Genomic DNA, 18,888 nt, shown 5'->3' on the forward strand with positions numbered 1-18,888 from the left:
ACAAATTAACCTGCACTTTACTTTTGAAAACAATCATGGCTGGTGTGAGTGAGTTTCTAAACTCTTGTGGGATTTCACCCAACGGGACGACACGCGGAAGAGCGTCCCGAAGCAACTGCAGGCACCCAGCACTGAAGCAGTTCGCCGTAAAAGTGAATCCTAAAAGATCGCGGTCATGCTATAACCACCTGCCATTGATGGGTGATACAAGGAACAAGGAACATTATAAATGCACAGGGCACAGCATTACTTGGTCACTAACCTGGGCATGACCCTGCCTGACTGCTGTGTCTGTGTATAGGAGAGTGGCAGATCCCGCTACAATAAATAACCGCGCCGTTCCTGTTTCAAGCTGAATAAAGATGGTGTCACTAAAGTATTGAGACTCAGCTTCGTGTTTTGGGGTGCAAGGCAGGGACTCATACGTCATAGCACACACACGTGGTCACAATGCTATAGTAAACAGTATATGCTCGTACGGAAGTTGTCTATATGATTGAGGCACGCCGACTGACAATTGCCCACAATTTCGCAGCGAGAGAAGAGAAGAACCATCAGCTCAGTTGTGATCACGTGATGCTCGACAAAGCGTATACGAACTACTCATATTGCAAGACCTCGCTCATTTATCAAGTCAAAATTTATTAAAAAATTTTAGCTCGTCTTGCAAAACACTTGCAAAACAAGTTACTCACAATCCAAGGTTCCACTGTACATGAAAAGTGAGAGCCAGCTCCTGCTGAAGCTTAAACATCACTTCACTAAGTGAAGAACAACCACGTTTTAACCAAACATGCACAGACACAGACAGTCAAGGTAAAGTGAGACTTCTTCTACGTGCGCAAGCTGCCTTGTTCTAATGTTATTTTCTATGAGCTATGCTATTTGGAGGGCACGTGAATATACAGTATTATACTGTTAGTGTACAGTATATCTTGTCACTGTAAGTAGTTTGCACTGTTCAAACATACATGTTACCTACTGTAGGTATTGGCTTTTTGGAACTTTGTGTTATTTGTGCAGCTTTATTTTGTAAAAATGTTATTTATTTTTACTAATTTTTTATTTTATTATTTGGAAATAGCAGAATTTTCACATTATTTTATATTTTTGTCTGTCTTATTGCAACATTTCTAAAAAATAAATAATTTATTATGACTAAATAGTTACTCAGTACTTGAGTAGTCTTTTCAGCAAATACTTTTTTACTCTTACTTGAGTAATGTTTTGGATGACTACTTTTTACTTCTACTTGAGTAATATTATTTTGAAGTAACGCTACTCTTACTTGAGTACAATTTTTGGCTACTCTACCCACCTCAGCATCAATATTCATTTTTTTATGTCATGGTAAAAAGGCTTATAATATCTTTTATAACATGCAGACTGCTTATACCAGATATCAGTGTTACTAGAATAGTCATTAAACAGTGCAATAGAATTTGGGTAGGTTAAAATATCTAAGCAGTGTTCTGTGACTTAAAATTGATCTTCTGCTGATGGCAGAAAAACAGAAGGGGATGTGTGGAAGACAGTTTATTTTTGATACCAATGTTAAACTTGCGCAATATTTCCTGGAGGCGTGCAAAAATAAGTATGCTTCAAACTATTTAGCAAGCAAGTACAAGCAAAAGACCTGGCAGATATGTCAAAATCATTCAAAACATGCTATATCATGCTGAGTTTTGCTTTTTCAGAGTATTAATAAAACAAAACAAAAACATGAGGATAATGCGGATATTTGGTATCTTTAAATTGGCCCTATGTGAGTGTTAAGATGAACTGGCTTTGTGTCCACGGCTGTATCCTGCCTTGCACTAGATGCTGCTGGGATAGGTTCTGGGCCTTTATGACCCTGAAATTGGATTAAGCAGGTTTGAGAATATTAGTTTACCCATTTATAATACTTGTTATTCTGTTTTAACAGTTACAGTACATTTTTATTTACCATATACTACAGAAACCCAGCAAAAATATGCTTATTAATAATCTGTTTAAATTACAGATTACACTTTAATTTACAATATAAATGACAGGCAGGAAAGTGAAATTGTGGTGCACAACTGAATACATTATGCAAAATTAATGGCAGCTGCCTACTTTCCAAATATCCTTGTAGGAAATGTGATTATTAATAAATCATTAGCCAGACCAGAGTAAATAGTGGAGGTGCCAATTTTATACTTTTCTTCCACTGCTAATTAAGGCTCTACCACTTACGTACTTACTGATCTATTTATTTGAAAGATTATTTAAAAGTGTAGCTTTTGTATGATAGGAAAACATTTCTAAGAGATCCAATTAAAAGAAGCAAGGCAATGGAAAGCATATGCTACCTTGACAACCATATGAAAATTGCACATCAAATAAGTAAACTGAAATTTAGAAAGGATTACACAATGAAACACTGGATAAACTTCTTCTACCCCTTCAAAATGTGCTTGAAAATATTTTGAAAACCTTTCAAAAAACATTCACATTTTTGGCATGAGTCTAAAATTTACATATGCTGAATAACATGGTAATAACCTTCAAGAGAAAAGTACAAAAATTCTAAAAGATTAATTAATAATGATAGTTTAGGTGCCAGGAAGGAGGGACAGGCATCCTGGCTGGGATAAAGGAAGGATTTATACCTGGCCAAGAGGCAATAATGTAACAAAAGGCAAATGGGCTTACCAGGAGATAGGTCATTCCCCCACAGGACAGATGGCAGTGTTTCTCAGGGCTGAACTCAATTAGGACACCCACAGGGGCAAACGCACCCTGTCGGGGTCTTTGGGGTCTTTTTGTGCTGGGTAACATCGTGTCAAAGGTTTAGCGCTAAGTGGCACCCTGTTGTGGTCACAACAGACACAAAGTGGGGGTGAATACATACTCAGAGGAATTCTCCATCCAAAAATGATATTTTATTTATATTTTACTTAGCTCATATAGCTGCCTTCCATTCAAATTCTTGTTTGCATCTGAGCATTTTCTACTTTCATTCATGACAATATTTTTGTAAAAATACATGCATTTGGGATGTAGTTGAGCATTTGACTAGGTGACTTGACATATGGGTTATGAAACACAAGCAACATGAGGAACTTTTTCATGGGCGTTTTTCATAACGTACTGTTTTCTAGTGTTGGTCATTATAGATACAGTAATCCCTCGCTATATCGCGCTTCGCCTTTCACGACTTCACTCCATTGCGGATTTTATATGTAAGCATATTTAAATATATATCGCGGATTTTTCGCTGCTTCGCGGGTTTCTGAGGACAATGGGTCTTTTAATTTCTGGTACATGCTTCCTCAGTTGGTTTGCCCAGTTGATTTCATACAAGGGACGCTATTGGCAGATGGCTGAGAAGCTACCCAGCGTACTTTTCTCTGTCTCTTGCGCTGACTTTCTCTGATCCTGACGTAGGTGGATTGAGCAGGGGGGCTGTTCGCAAACCTAGACGATACGGACGTTCGTCTAAAAATGCTGAAAGATTATCTTCACGTTGCTATCTTTTGTGCAGCTGCTTCCTGAAGCGACATGCTGCACGGTGCTTCGCATACTTAAAAGCTCGAAGGGCACGTATTGATTTGTGCTTGTTTGTTTTTCTCTGTCTGTCTCTCTATCTCTCTCTCTGTCTGCTCCTGACGGAGGGGGTGTGAGCTGCCGCCTTCAACAGCTTTGTGCCGTGGTGCTTCGCATACTTAAAAGGCAAACAGCCCTATTGATTTGTTTGCTTTTCTCTATCTCTCTGACATCTGCTCCTGACACGCACTCCTTTGAAGAGGAAGATATGTTTGCATTCTTTTAATTGTGAGACGGAACTGTCACCTCTGTCTTGTCATGGAGCACAGTTTAAACTTTTGAAAAAGAGACAAATGTTTGTTTGCAGTGTTTGAATAACGTTCCTGTCTCTCTACAACCTCCTGTGTTTCTGCGCAAATCTGTGACCCAAGCATGACAATATAAAAATAACCATATAAACATATGGTTTCTACTTCGCGGATTTTCTTATTTCGCGGGTGGCTCTGGAACGCAACCCCGCGATGGAGGAGGGATTACTGTACCGGATATATCAGGAAAAATGTCATCTCACTTTTGCATAAAAACATGAAATTAAATTTTTTTTCTCTGCCCTCACAACAAACTGCATGGGGTAAGCAACATACAAAAAACATTTGGTGGATTATTCCTTTACCAACAGCACCTGCAAGCTCACTCTGGTACTGTATATGCAATGATCTTGCAAATCATATAATAAGCTACCTGGATTCCACAAGTTCACATTCAACTGTACTGATTTTAGTTGTTTCAGAGTAACTGTTAATGTGGGATAACTGCAGTTTAGTGCATCTCAAAGTAAAGCATGAACTACAACAGGGGTGGGCAGATTCAGTCCTGGAGGGCCGCAGTGGTTGCAGGTTTTTGTTCCAACCCAGTTGCTTAATTAAAAACCAATCCTTGTCAATTATATAATTGCATGGCTTGTTAGTGCTTTAACTCTGCCATGTCAGGTCATTCTAATATCCTAGATTTATTTTCCTTCCTAAGGATATCATCCAAATGATCTGAAGTCTAAAACAGATGAGTAATTCTCAGTGTTTCACTTTTTTTCTCTTCACTTTCCTTCCAAGTATTTAATTAAACCAAATAGTGCACAATAAATACACACAGGCGTAAATGGTAACAAGCTAAATGGAGAAATGCTGGTCTCTTTTGTCATTTGCATGGTATTGCTAATTAGGAGCAATTAAACACCAAGAATACAGCTGTTTAAGACTAAAATAAGCAATAAGGGTTCAAACTCTTAACGAGCGAAACAACTAAAGTGAAGCAGAAGTGTTACTTGAGCAATAAGGGTTTCTTATTAAGCAATTGGGTTGGAGCAAAAACCTGCAGCCACTGCGGCCCTCCAGGACTGAATCTGCCCACCCCTGAACTACAAGGAACAAGGGGTGCTAAAAGACCTACAAGCATGAAGTTGTGGAATGGCACAGATTAGAAGAATAATAAAAATCATTCTGATGCCCCCATCAATGAGTTTGTGAACATAATACCTGAGGTGCGACTGTCCTTCCAAAATGGATGGCATTGTCATGCCAACATCTTGTACCCAATGGCAATTCTGGAGGACCCTCATGCGTTTATGACAAAAGCTGACTAGTGTATGACAAAAGTCTTGACAGTATACAGAGCTCTAAGCAATGGTGGTATGCATAGGTAAATGGCAAGTAGAATGCTAAAAAACACTAACAAAAAATGCTGACTAACTTTACAGCTGTTGACATTTTAAACTATTTTGTGGTAAAGTGATCCTTGGTAGGAAAAAACAGAAAAAAGGAAAAAATCTATACATAGATTTTTTGAAGAGCAAATGCTGCCCTTTGAAAAAAAAGCTCAAAAGGAGAATGTTGTCTATCCTATGTATGTAGTGCATAGCAAAACTAGCAGTGGAGAGGCAAAAAATAGATATCCTTGACTAGCCCAGGCACTAATAACAAATTAGTGGAATGACTTGGTGATTGCAGGCAATGAATAATTGTGTTGAAACAGACATCTGCCAAAAATAGCCAATCAGCTGCTTCAATGATACAGACCCATATACTAACAGACAGTAACTGCTGCAAATCAAAATGCTACCAAAAACTAAAATAAGGGTGTGAGATTTCATTCAATTAATTTCTCTACTTTTTACATTTATTTTCGGAATATCTGTATACGTCTTCTCAATGTGGTTAAAATATATTTAAAAAATGGTATAATGCATTTAGCATTTGTCAGCTTCACTTATTAAAACTTAATCCTATAGGTTTATCATTTTATAATTTTCCCATTATTTTACTGGCTTCAAAGGCACTCTAGTTACATATCACATGCACATTTCCCACCTGAAGTACACTTACTTGGACTGTCAACAGTTAGGTTGCTGCTCAAGCTTGGTGAATTGGACAGATCTGACACTACCACACTGATCCCAGCGGTTGGACTGAGGCTTCCCCCTGGAGAGGATGAGACGCTGTTTGTGGAGGCAACTGAGGCATTAGAATGGGTATCTGATGACTTGCGCAGCCTCTGCTTCTTGAAGAACCCTTTGACTTTGCTTCGCTTGCCTTCTTCGTGCTGCTCGTCGTCTTCTTCATCATCTTCGTCTATTTCCCTACCCCCTTTGCCAGAAAGAGCTCCAAAGGCACTAGGCACTATTGCAGATGAAGACTCTGTACTCTTTTTGCCCTTCATCTTGTCCTTGAGCTTCCCTAAAGTAGACCGGGGCTTATCTTTAATGGAGAGGTCATACATGCTGGCAGTCAGATTGTTGCGTGTGAACTGAACAGTCACTTGAATCTCCCCTCGCTCCTTCTCCTTTTTCCCAACCTTAGAATGTAACTTAAACCACCTGAGGGGAAAAAATAAAATGAAGATTATAAACAAAGAATTCAACAAATGAGCAAAATAAAACTAGCATATATTTCCAATTCCTTATCTGAAATAATAGATATTTTGGAATATGGAATGACAAACATTAGGAATATTTACAATGAATGGAATAAATTAAACTTCTGTGCTGACATTATTACCTACATTTTTACTTATGAACTATATTTGCATTTTCTAAAACAATGCATTGTTTTTTTCCACCTATATTTCAGCCTTGGCTGTTATAATTTAATGTAAATATAAAATCATTCTTTTGTATTTCACATGTACCTTTAAATAGACTATGCATATATAGCATAGAATAGATAGCAGAATGCTAGCACTATATGGCATATTTGAAACTACTCCTATTGATTTCCATTTTGACTATAATGCAAAAAAGGTAATTTCATAATTTTTCTGTCATTCTTAACAGTATTTTGCTATCACTAGACCTATGTCAAGGATAAAAACTGAAGTACTACTAAAACTTTTCAGATGTACTTCCAAAAAATTACACCATGACCCGTAAAGTGTTTCATTTCACTATTTGCAACTTATGTCACTTAGTGCAGTCTCTCATAATTTTACATCACTGGCATCAGGTTACATTTGACTCCTAAAAAAGCGGTATTTTCAAAAATAATTTTAGATTTTTACAGTTTAAGAATTTCAGAATTGTTTAAAAGGAAGTGTGGACCTGAATAATACTACTCCCATTCATATTGCCAGGGTAGAAAGTAATTGGAAGAACTCTACCCCCTTCAACCGGCCATAACTGGGACACATCACTTTAAAGGTAAATGACTGGTATCATTATCAGACTTGAAGCTAATTACATTCAAACATTGCATTAAAACTTTAGAAGAATTTTATTGAAAACAGGCCATTCAGCTCAACAAAGATTTCCAATCCTATCCACCTAATTTCTCCATAACATCAAGTGAGTTTTGAAGGTCCCTAAACTCCTACTCTCCATCATAATACCACTTTTTGGTGGGCCACCCTGTAATTTGCTATTTATTTCATAAGTTTATGCTTCCCTGTGCGAGGAAAACCTTTCTAACATTTGTGTGAAATTTACCCTTAACAAATTACCAACTGCATCCTACAGTTCCTGCTGAACTTATTTTAAAGTAATGTCTTGAATCCACTGTACTAATTCCTTTCATACTTTTTAAAATTTAATCATGTCACCTCTTAATCTCTACTTGCTTAAACCGAAAATTTTCAAATCCTTCAACCTCCTCTCATAACTCATCCCCCTTCAGTCCTGGAGTCAGCCTAGTCTCTCTTCTTTGGACTTTTTCTAGTGCTGCTATGTCTTTTGTATAGCCTGGACTCCAAAAATGCACATAATACTCCAGGTGAGCTTTCACCAGTGCTTTATAAAGCTTAAGCACAACCTTCTTTGATTTGCAGTTGCTAAATTGATCTGTATAACCTAGTATTCTGTTAGCCTTCTTAATGGGTTCTGTATATTGCCTGGAGGTACACAATTAAGAGTCCACTGTGACTCCAAGATCATTCTCATAAGGAGTACCTGCACTTTTCAGACCTTCCATTATGAATTCAAATCGAACATTTTTACTTCCCAATGCAAGTACATTTACTTGACTAATTCTAGATTATCTGATATTCCAACAAGTTTGATATTATTTGCAAAATTAACCACCTTGTTTATTTGCCTAACCAGATCATATAAACATATACAGTACATACACAGAATATTATATATATATATATATATATATATATATATATATATATATATATATATATATATATATATATATATATATATATATACACACACACACACACACACACACACACACACACAGTGGGACCTTGGTTCACGACCACAATTCATTCCAAAACTCTGGTCGTAAACCAATTTGGTTGCGAACCGAAGCAATTTCCCCCATAGGATTGTATGTAAATACAATTAATCCGTTCCAGACCATACGAACTGTATGTAAATATATATATTTTTTTAAGTTTTTAAGCACAAATATAGTTAATTAAACCATAGAATGCACAGCGTAATAGTAAACTAAATGTAAAAAACATTGAATAACACTGAGAAAACCTTGAACAACAGAGAAGACTAACATTGCAAGAGTTTGCGCTATACTGTAGCCTTATGACCCGATCGCTGTAAACACTCTTTTTTTTTGTTGTTTTTTTTTTAAAATGAGTTTTAAGCACAGGGAAAAAAATGGAACATTTGAACAAATCCAAACTTTATTTAAAAACCATCCATAAGCAACCAAGAAAGTAACATTACAGGAGTTCACGCTAATAGCCTTACAACCCGATTGCTGTGTAAACTTTTTTTTTTAATGAATTTTAAGCACAGGGAAAAAAATGAACATTCGAAAAATCAGAAATTTAATAAACAACCAAGAAAAGTAACATTGCAACAATTCACACAACGAACTGAAAAATGAACATTTGAAAAATTCGTAATACAAAAACTAACCATAAACCACCAAGAAAACTCATCTTGCATGAGTCGAGTTCTGACATGAAGGAAGTGAGGAGGAACTGAGTGGAGAGGAGGTTACAGTTTTGAGGGAGAGTCTTCGGCATCCTCTTCCAGAACAATCCTGTCTCATCGCAGTTGAAGACTTGTTGCGGGATGTAGCCTTCGTCCTCCACTAATTTTGTGAAATTTTTCACAAATTCTTTCGCAGCTTTAGCATCAGAACTAGTAGCCTCTCCATGCCTTACCACACTATGAATGCCACTTCTCTTGTGAAACTTTTCAAACCATCCTCTACTGGCTTTAAATTCCTCACTTTTGCCACTCGTAGAAGGATAGTTTTGCAGCAAATCGCCATGAATCTTCCTGGCTTTCTCGCATAATATCGCTCCGCTTACGCTATCCCCTGCAAGTTGCTTCTCGTTCAGCCACACTAGCAACAGTTTTTCCACCTCTTCCAGCACTTGAGGCCTCTTCCTGGTTAACGCTGTAACTTCTTTTGCAACATCAGCTGCTTTAATAGATTCTTTCTGCTTTAGAATAGTCAAAATCATTGATTTTGACTTCTTGTACTCGGCGGCAAGATCAGTAACACAAACGCCACGCTCATACTTTTCAATAATTTCTTTCTTTACTTCGATCTCAATTTTCTGCAAAACTTTCTTCTCACCACTCTTCACTTGCTTAACTGCAAAAGCACACGAAATACTGTAGAGCACAAAGAGTTCACAGGTAAAGCATGCACGTCTGACTGAAAACAATGAACAGGGAGAGGCTGAACACTTGCTTAAATACAGTAATCGGCACGTACGAACCAGAAGGGAAATGAAATAGAGCACAAAGAGTTCACAGCGAAAGCACGCACGTCTGACCAAGAACAATGCAACACGTGCGGAAATCATCAGCACGCACAAACCGAAAGGGAAACTGGCTTGTTCGTATACCGAGTGTGTGGTCGTGAACCGAGGCAAAAGTTTGGCGAACTTTTTGGTCATAAACCGATTTGGACATGTACAGAGACGTCCGTGAACCGAGGTTCCACTGTATATATATATTTTATACATATACATATTTTATAGATATATATATATATTTTATAGATACAGTGCATGGTCTGGAATGGATTAATTGTATTTACATACAATCCTATGGGGGAAATTGCTTCGGTTCACGACCAAATCGGTTTACGACCAGAGTTTTGGAACGAATAATGGTCGTGAACCGAGGTTCCACTGTATATATATAAAATATATATATATTGTGGCACCCAGACGGGCCTCATGCCCGGCCGGGATGCCCAGGAAGACAGGAGGAGGGCTCATTCCTCCTCCAGAACGCGAGGGGACATCCGTCCTGGTTGTATTGGGGGCCGGGTGCAGGGCTTGGAAGCTCTACCCTGTAGGGGCCCGTGGCCACCGCCAGGGGGTGTCCCGATGCCTTGGGGACCCTGGACCCCAGCGCTTCTGCCACACCCAGAAGTGCTGGGGGGAAGAAAAGAGGGGACACCTGGAGTGCTTCCAGGTACACAGCCGACACTTCCGCCACACTGGGGAGTGCCGGTGGAAGATTGCCGGGGAGCACCTGGAGCACATCCGGGTGTGTATAAAAAGGGGCCACCTACCTTCAGACGGAGACAAGAGTCGGGTGGATGTTGGATGATGTGGGGAGGAAGGCAAGGAGGTGGCCTGAAGAGAGAAAAGGCATTGTTGTGTGGCCAGGACTTTGGGGTTTGTGGTACACTTAAAGACTTTGTAAATATGTATAATAAACGTGTGTTGGGTGACATGAGTGTGTCTGCCTGTCTGTGTTTGAGCCAGTCTCCACAATATATATATAAAATATATATATATATATATATATATATATATATATATTTATTATATAGCTAGAAATCTAGAAATGCACAAAGGGAGAAAATGAACCACATATCTTAAAATAGTCTTTTATTCTTGAGATCAAAAGAAATAATAATTTGAGTAAATCTCTCAAAATGTATTGTTTAGGCTCCTTAACTTCTATACTATGCAGACACTTCATTTCTGGTATTACATGACTCTTGGGAAGTGTTGCCCTACATAATTTCTCTCAAACACATCCTGTCATCTGACCTACAGTACAAGCTTGACTCAGACTTTTCATACTTTGCATTTTCAAAATTTTTCTGAGGAAAGAGAAGTAAAAAAGGAAGATTAATTTTAGATGACAGAAACCAATATACAGGTTAGTGAGTGTAATTGGGATTATTTCACATTTGTAGTACTGTACCAAATAAAAATGGAAGATGTTATCACACCTGAAAAAAAACTCTCTCATCATGCAGGAGTACATCTTTTTTTCAGCAGACAAATGTATTTTGTCCTTGGTATACTGGTGCAGTCTCAGCATTTTACTGGGAGGGATTAATAGCAATATACAAATCTTTCAGATTATAATGAAGTGTGGACCATTTTCTCAGATTATAAGTACCAACACATCAACACCTAAATATATTGGTGTACCTAAGCCTTTATGTAGTCCAATGACAGTACTCTCATGACGTTGCTGATACTCACATTCTTGATATTTAAAGCTGCACCTCCTCTATCACAGGGGGAGCTTCATATATAAAGCTACATCTCCTGTAGCACAAGATGACCTTGATATGGCAAAAGATTAAATCAGCTCTCATTTTAAAGTTTTCACATTTTATTATTATACAATATTGAATTATAGTGGATTTAATTTGGCTTCCTTGACATTGATCAACAGAAAAAGATTATTCAATGTCAAAGTGAAAACAGATGTCTGTAAATTGATCTAAATTAATTACATAAACAAAACATAAAATAACTGGCTGCATAAATACTCACCCACTTCAAGCCAGTCTGTGTGCACGTGTGAAATTTTTCCCCATTCTTTGCAAAATTGCTCAAGCTCTGTCAGGTTGCAAAGGGATTGTGAATGAACAGCCTTTTAAGAGTCCAACAACACATTCTCATTTGGATTAAGATCTTGACTCTGAATTGGCCACTAAAGGACATTAACATTGATGTTTTTAAGCCATTACTCTGTACATTTGTCTTTACGCTTGGGGTTGTCTTGCTGGAAAACAAATCTTCTAAAAAGGCACAGATTACTTGCAGACTACATGAAATTTTCCTCCAAGATTTCACTGTATTTTGCAACATTCAGTTATCCTCTACCATCACAAGCCTCCCAGGGTCTGTTACAGCAAAGTATCGCCACAGTATGATGCTACCACCACAATCCTTTGCAGTGGGCATGGTGTGTTTTTGATAATGTGATAATTATGATAATGATTAGTGCTGGGCTGTATGACCAAAATACTATATCACGGTATTTTTCAAAATTATACCGGTTTCACGGTATTGGACGGTATTTTTTTTCCCAGGCATGAGTGGATGTTAACCACATTTTCCACTGCAATTACTGGCTAAGAATAACCAATTCCACTGTCATGAGAACTGTACATTGTACAAAAAAACATTTTAATGTGCACACAAGTATTAATTCAGGTTTGCAAGGCCCCATAAAGTGATAGTTTTCAAGGGGGTGGCACTAATGAAGAGAAGGAATCACATTGCATGACAGATGCAGTCAAAATATAGAGCCTTTTCCTCTCCTTCTCAGGGGTGAGGTTTGATTTGTCTTCAATTTTTTTTTGTTATAAATTGATCTATTTGTATGGAATGATTACAATAAAAAGGGCGGCACGGTGGCGCAGTGGGTAGCGCTGCTGCCTCGCAGTTGGGAGACCTGGGGACCCGGGTTCGCTTCCCGGGTCCTCCCTGCGTGGAGTTTGCATGTTCTCCCCGTGTCTGCGTGGGTTTCCTCCGGGCGCTCCGGTTTCCTCCCACAGTCCAAAGACATGCAGGTTAGGTGGATTGGCGATTCTAAATTGGCCCTAGTGTGTGCTTGGTGTGTGGGTGTGTTTGTGTGTGTCCTGCGGTGGGTTGGCACCCTGCCCGGGATTGGTTCCCTGCCTTGTGCCCTGTGTTGGCTGGGATTGGCTCCAGCAGACCCCCGTGACCCTGTGTTCGGATTCAGCGGGTTGGAAAATGGATGGATGGATGGATGATTACAATAAAATTAATAAATTAAAAAAAAATATAGAGCCTTTTTATTGAATAATGTTTGTAAACAACTTAAACTAAAATTTTGACAACATATTTTCAATCATCCAAAGAGGCATTTAGACTTAGTAAAATATCCAGAGGTGCTTGTCAAGTTGTACTGCACTGAACATGTCTTAGAAGAAGGAATAAAGAGTAAATATTTTTTGTAAACCAACTACACTTTGTTAATGTTAACAATCTTTGTCCACTGACACATTAAAGTGATTTTTTAAACAACTTTACCATCATTAAACTGCATAATATTTAAACTAATAAATAATAACAATAAAATAAATAATAGTTTAACTTCCAGTAATAATACTATTACTTCAAGACTTCAAGCCCAGGTGCATTACACAGTATTCACCAAATTAAAATAAAATGAAATAAAACAAGTGCAACTTGGTGATGACATCTTTACCAACTGAACCATCATTTAGGCAAACTGCATTAATATGGACCTTGCTTCAAGCTAAGCTATGTACATAAATAATAAAACTGCAACTTGCATTTATAATGCTATTTGTGATATAGCCCTACAGAAGCGTATTAGGGCCACAGTAAAGAAAAAAAAAATACGGACACAGGGAAGAAAAAAAAAAACTATATGTCGAGAATAAAATCGACATGTTGACTTTATTCGCGACATTTCCACTTTATTCTCATAGTTTATGTTGTAATTAAAGTAGAATGTCGTAAACTAAACTTCACCCTATAAATCAATGTTTAATTTACTAAATTTTCTCAAACCCTGTCATAAGTTAATGTAGCACATTAAATGCTTTGTGTTAAATGTTCCCCGAACCAGTTGTTAATCGCTACGTGCTTCTTAAACCGACTTCCTCTGCTCTAACAGGAGGCGCAAGCAGCGATTGCCGCACAGAATACATTCACTTCATGATATTCCTGCTCTCTGAACATTTAGAATGCTAAGATAAATACATGATATCATTTTCAGGATGAAATGCATTAAAGCAGGTATTAAACATGCACGGTAGTATGGCGGTAGTGCTGCTCCCTCGCAGTAAGGGGTCCCCAGGTCTACGTTTAGTGTAGAGAACTTTATGGCAGGTGTGACGAGGTTCCAAAAAACTGGATGTATGAATGGGTATCGCACAGGTTTAACTTAAATATTGTATAAATGTTGGGTTTGTGATCTGGTGTTCAGAGACACGAACACAGAATTCAATGGATGTTCTTCTGAGCGGGCTTTCTTTATTGCACGCGTGCTATCTGTCTGACATACCAAACCCCCAGTTCCTATCCTTCCTTTTTCTTTCTCCACATAACCAATCACCACACGATACATGTTTAATTTTGCCGTACATTCAGGGTTGCGCCCATCCTAGCAAGCATTGTGTGCGAGGCAGAAGCAAATCCTGAACGGGGCGCCAGCACATTGCAGGGTGAATACGAGCAATACATACACTAGCAGGGTTAATATAGCATAACAAAACCTCACATCCTACATGACTTTGAAACGAAACTGAAGCACACCGAGTAAACCCACCAGAAAAACATGTAAATTCAAAGCAGTGAACACCCAGGACTCCATTACTGCAAGGCAGCAGTGCAACCTCCACGCCACCGTGACCCCACATGATTAATACATGCTTTAATGCATTTCATCATGAAAATTATATCAAGTACTTATCTTAACATTCTAAATGTTCAGGGAGCAGGAATATCATGAAATTAATGTATTCTGTGTGCTGCCAGCGCCTCCTCTTAGTGCAACAGGAATTCAATTTAAGAAGCAGTAGCGATTAACATGGCTCCGGGAACACTTAACACAAAGCATTTAATGTGCTACATAACTTATGATGGGGTTTGAGAAAAACTAGTAAATTAAATATTCATTTTAAGATGAAGTTTAGTTTACGATGTTCTGCTTTAATAACAAATTACGAGAATAAAGTCAACATGTCGACTTTAATCTCGACAAACGACAAGAATAAAGTAGAAATGTTGAAAATAAAGTCAACATGTCGACTTTATTCTCGTCATAAGCAACGAGATTAAAGTGGAAATGTTGAGAATAAAGTCAACATGTCGTCACACTATTACACAGTACCCAGGTACATTGCACAGTATTGAAAAAAATAAAACAAGTACAACTTGACTTGCAGTATTATCCAGTAGTATAAAAACAGTATACACACATTTGAACATAATGGTCCAAAACCGACCTTTTAAATCCAAAGTATCTCCACACAACAGACACTGCTCCTTTTTCCAGCAAAAGTTCTTCTGTGTCATCATGTTCAACTTTATCATCTGCTACAGCTTCAGTTTCGGAATGTTCTCTGTCCATTTTCACCGTGCAATTCCTCCACTACCGCATGTACTTCGTTGCACGTGTTTAGTGGTGTAGCAGTGAAAAAGGTCCCCCTTAAACAATTTCTCGCTGCGCCACATTCCGAATGGTGTTTAGGCAATTTAAACCGGTGTTGCGGTATAAGGAAAATCCATATTGTAACAAAAATAAAAAATGGTTTTTGGTATGAACCAGTATACCACCCAGCACTAATAATAATAATATATATATATATATATATATATATATATATATATATATATATTATATATATATATATATATATATATATATATATATTTTTTTTTTTTTTAAAAAACAGTAGCTTTCTAATTACCATTTTACCATAAATCTGTGACTGGTGATTTCACTAGACTCCAATGATGTAAATAAAATGACTTGGATATTTTGTCTTCGTGCCCTGACTTGTGCTTTTAAATCAACTATTCACAGAGTTGCTTGTAGTGTTCTTTTGTGTTTGTTGCAGTGATATTTTCATAATGAAAACAAGAACTAGAACTCAAAATATTGCTTTTTGTTTTACAAGAATGAGAACTGAAATTAAGACAAACAGAGAAACTAAAACTAAATAAAAATAAAAATTAGTGATATGTGAATGAACTAAAACGAGAATGAAAATTGAGTAAAAACGGAAAAAACAGCAATAGCATTTTCGTTCAATCCGGTTCAGTTGTGCAGTGGGGTTGTTTGTAGGTCGCCATGAGCGTTCAGTTACGTTGCGGTGTTGCTGTTCACTATGCTGTGATCTCGTTACTTGGTCTTACTATAGTCACGTGCCGCAACTTCCGTAAAAGGACTGTTGTTTGTTTGTTGGGCACATTTGGCTCATCAGATTGAAGCAGTAAGCAAGTGTGGATGACAATGGCGACTTTTGCACAGATGTTTGCAGGTAGAAAGTGAGGAAGTAACATGTGGAAATAATTTAATTACAGATAATAATAACAGCAAATGTAGCGTGCGAAAAGAAGAAAAGCGTCTCGGAGTTTCAGTGCAGGGCCAGATGGATCAGTGCTTAGTGGAAGTCCAGCACTTCTCTGGCACCATGACTGCACTTCATACAGTGACAAGCAGTCTCATCTGTCATCATGAAAAGTAAAAAAATGAATAATGATAACATAAAATAAATCTGTCCACTGGTCTGTGCTATAAATTTGTTTTCTGTTCTCTGTATGTGGCCAATATAATGTTTGCACGCACATTTATTATACACCCTGACTTTCCACGGGGGGGGGGGGGGGTGAATACTTTGGAGATCAATTATTTTGGGTTTGTAATTAGATTAAACCACTTTACAGAGGTCTGTTTTTCTCTTTGACATTAACAAGTTTTTTTCTGTTGATCAGAGTCACAAAAGCCAGACTGAATCCACTGCAATTCAGTGTTGTACAATAATAAAATGTGAAAACTTCCAACTACTTTTTACAGGCACTGCAAATATATACAAATACACACTCACTGTGTATGCAAAAAAGATGAGACAAGTAAGGAATGATTTACTAAAATGAATTAGAAAGACATTAAATTGGCACAACATGGATTCAGAATGTGTCATACATGACATAAGGACACAGCTGGCCAGAGACAAGTTTCATCACACACACACACACGCACACACTAACACGCAAAGACACTTACAGTAAATGGCTGAATTGACAGTTCTATCATTAACACTTTGAAATATTGGCACTACGTAGCCCTGCTCCAAAAGTATGTGCAACAGATGGCAGGATTGCCATAAAATACAGTCAAGCAGTCAAAGCATCCCTAAAAAGAAGGCAGCAACTGACAATTGACTACAATGTATCTTTGCACCCACATGAACATACACATTGTTCTGGTATTATGCCATCAGAAAACCTTGTCTGGAAAGCACTGTGAATCAATGATCATTAGCCCCAGAAGAAATGGATTTATAGTCAACAATAATCCACCACCAGATCATGGCAATCAAACTCCAATAAAGACTGCACTGGTAACCTTAGCAATCATCACCTTAAATGTTGCACTTCTATCTCTTATATATATTTCCCTTCTGGTTCGTCCTACTTCCACTTCAAAACCGGTCCTGCCCACACGCAGCAGACACGGCATTTCTCCATTCCTATTCGTCCTCTTCCAAACCCTTCCCCACGCTACCTGCGGCTCCTCTTCAAAACCGGTCCCGCCCACACACAGCCGACACGGCATTTCTCGATTCCTATTCGTCCTCTTCCATGTCATGCACTATATTTTTGGCTAGCAGACTAGTTAAAATTGAATTTTTCTACAATTTAATAATGATCAGTGAGCAAGCAAATCAGAGATCTCTAAAATGTACTCTGTGATACTGTGTACTCAACTGAACACTATTGATATCTATGTAGTTTTTAAATCAGGGATATCTGTAATTATATTTTGATATCTGATGTGAAACCTTTTTAAAAATACTGTAAATGTATCATTCTTATTGCATTTTAGACATCTACAATTATACTTTTATGACTTGAAATTCTGTCATGCAGCTCATTTTAAGGCACAAGTAAACTAAGTGCTTACTTAGGACCTCGTAACTGAAACAGGGTGAAATAGGGTGTGGGTCCAAAACAGAAAATACTCAGGCTGCCAAAAGTTTTGCGTGGAATGTTCACACTGTATGATTTACAAATCAAAACCTTTGCAAAGTTTGCTGTGCTGATCTACCATGCCAATTTTCATGCAAAATGTTTTCATTTCTACAGGCCATGAATTATTAAACATTCTTGTTACAATTAGAGAATAGTCCGAATCTATGATTTGCTCCAGAATATGCTGTGCCTTAATTGATTGACTGCAACTGCAGGTATTTGTCACAACAAGAATAGGCATTACATTTGTTCTTGCATCATTAAAATAATAAATATTGCTTTGGTTTCAAAAAAAACAAATTAACAAATTGAGTTTGCGGATTTGTTTTCAGTAATTAAGAATTGCAATTTCAGTAACCCCACTAATCACAACCTCTCAGATTATGCAGGTTGTATGATTGGAGAGATTTGTCTTGTGATTCAAAACATTAGGAATGTTTCAATCAATATGGAAATTTTGACACAATAATTATATACATTTTATTTTTAACTCATGCATTCAGTTGCGTGAGAGACTGGTGCCCCATCTAAGGTCTAATTCCTATCTTGTGCCTAATGCTGCCGGCATTGGCACCAACTCCCGACAATCATCTACTGGATGCACCGTCAGAAAATAAGTGGTTAGATGGACAGCTGTTGCCATGTTCATAACAAAGCAAGGATAAATGCAAACCTTCCCTTGTTTTATATATTACAAAACGAATAATCTTTCCACTTGCTCAACTCACTCAACAAGTAGTCTTTTTAACTTCTAATTCTATAATGGCATAAAATAGGTAAACCCTTTATTATTGTCCCACTTAAAGTGAAACCATGCTGGACTTTTAAATAACAGACAGGATACCTACCTGCAAACCCATGCTGAAATTCAAACTGTGCAAGCGCTTCTTAAGGTATAACTTTGTATGACATAGTTATTCAGCTATTTTTTTTATTATACAT

General features: G+C 37.6%; 1 protein-coding gene across 1 annotated transcript in view; it reads right to left on the reverse strand.

Annotated features, from left to right (window-relative positions):
- The window catches only part of rab11fip5a (RAB11 family interacting protein 5a (class I)), a 149,605-nt gene that overhangs the window by 96,031 nt on the left and 34,686 nt on the right, over positions 1-18,888 (reverse strand). The window contains exon 2 of the mRNA XM_028801476.2: positions 5,892-6,382. Coding sequence (XP_028657309.1) covers positions 5,892-6,382 — 491 coding nt within the window. The remainder of the gene's footprint in view (positions 1-5,891; positions 6,383-18,888) is intronic.

The sequence above is a fragment of the Erpetoichthys calabaricus genome, chromosome 5 (genome assembly GCF_900747795.2).
Source record: "Erpetoichthys calabaricus chromosome 5, fErpCal1.3, whole genome shotgun sequence".
NCBI classification, from domain to species: domain Eukaryota; kingdom Metazoa; phylum Chordata; class Cladistia; order Polypteriformes; family Polypteridae; genus Erpetoichthys; species Erpetoichthys calabaricus.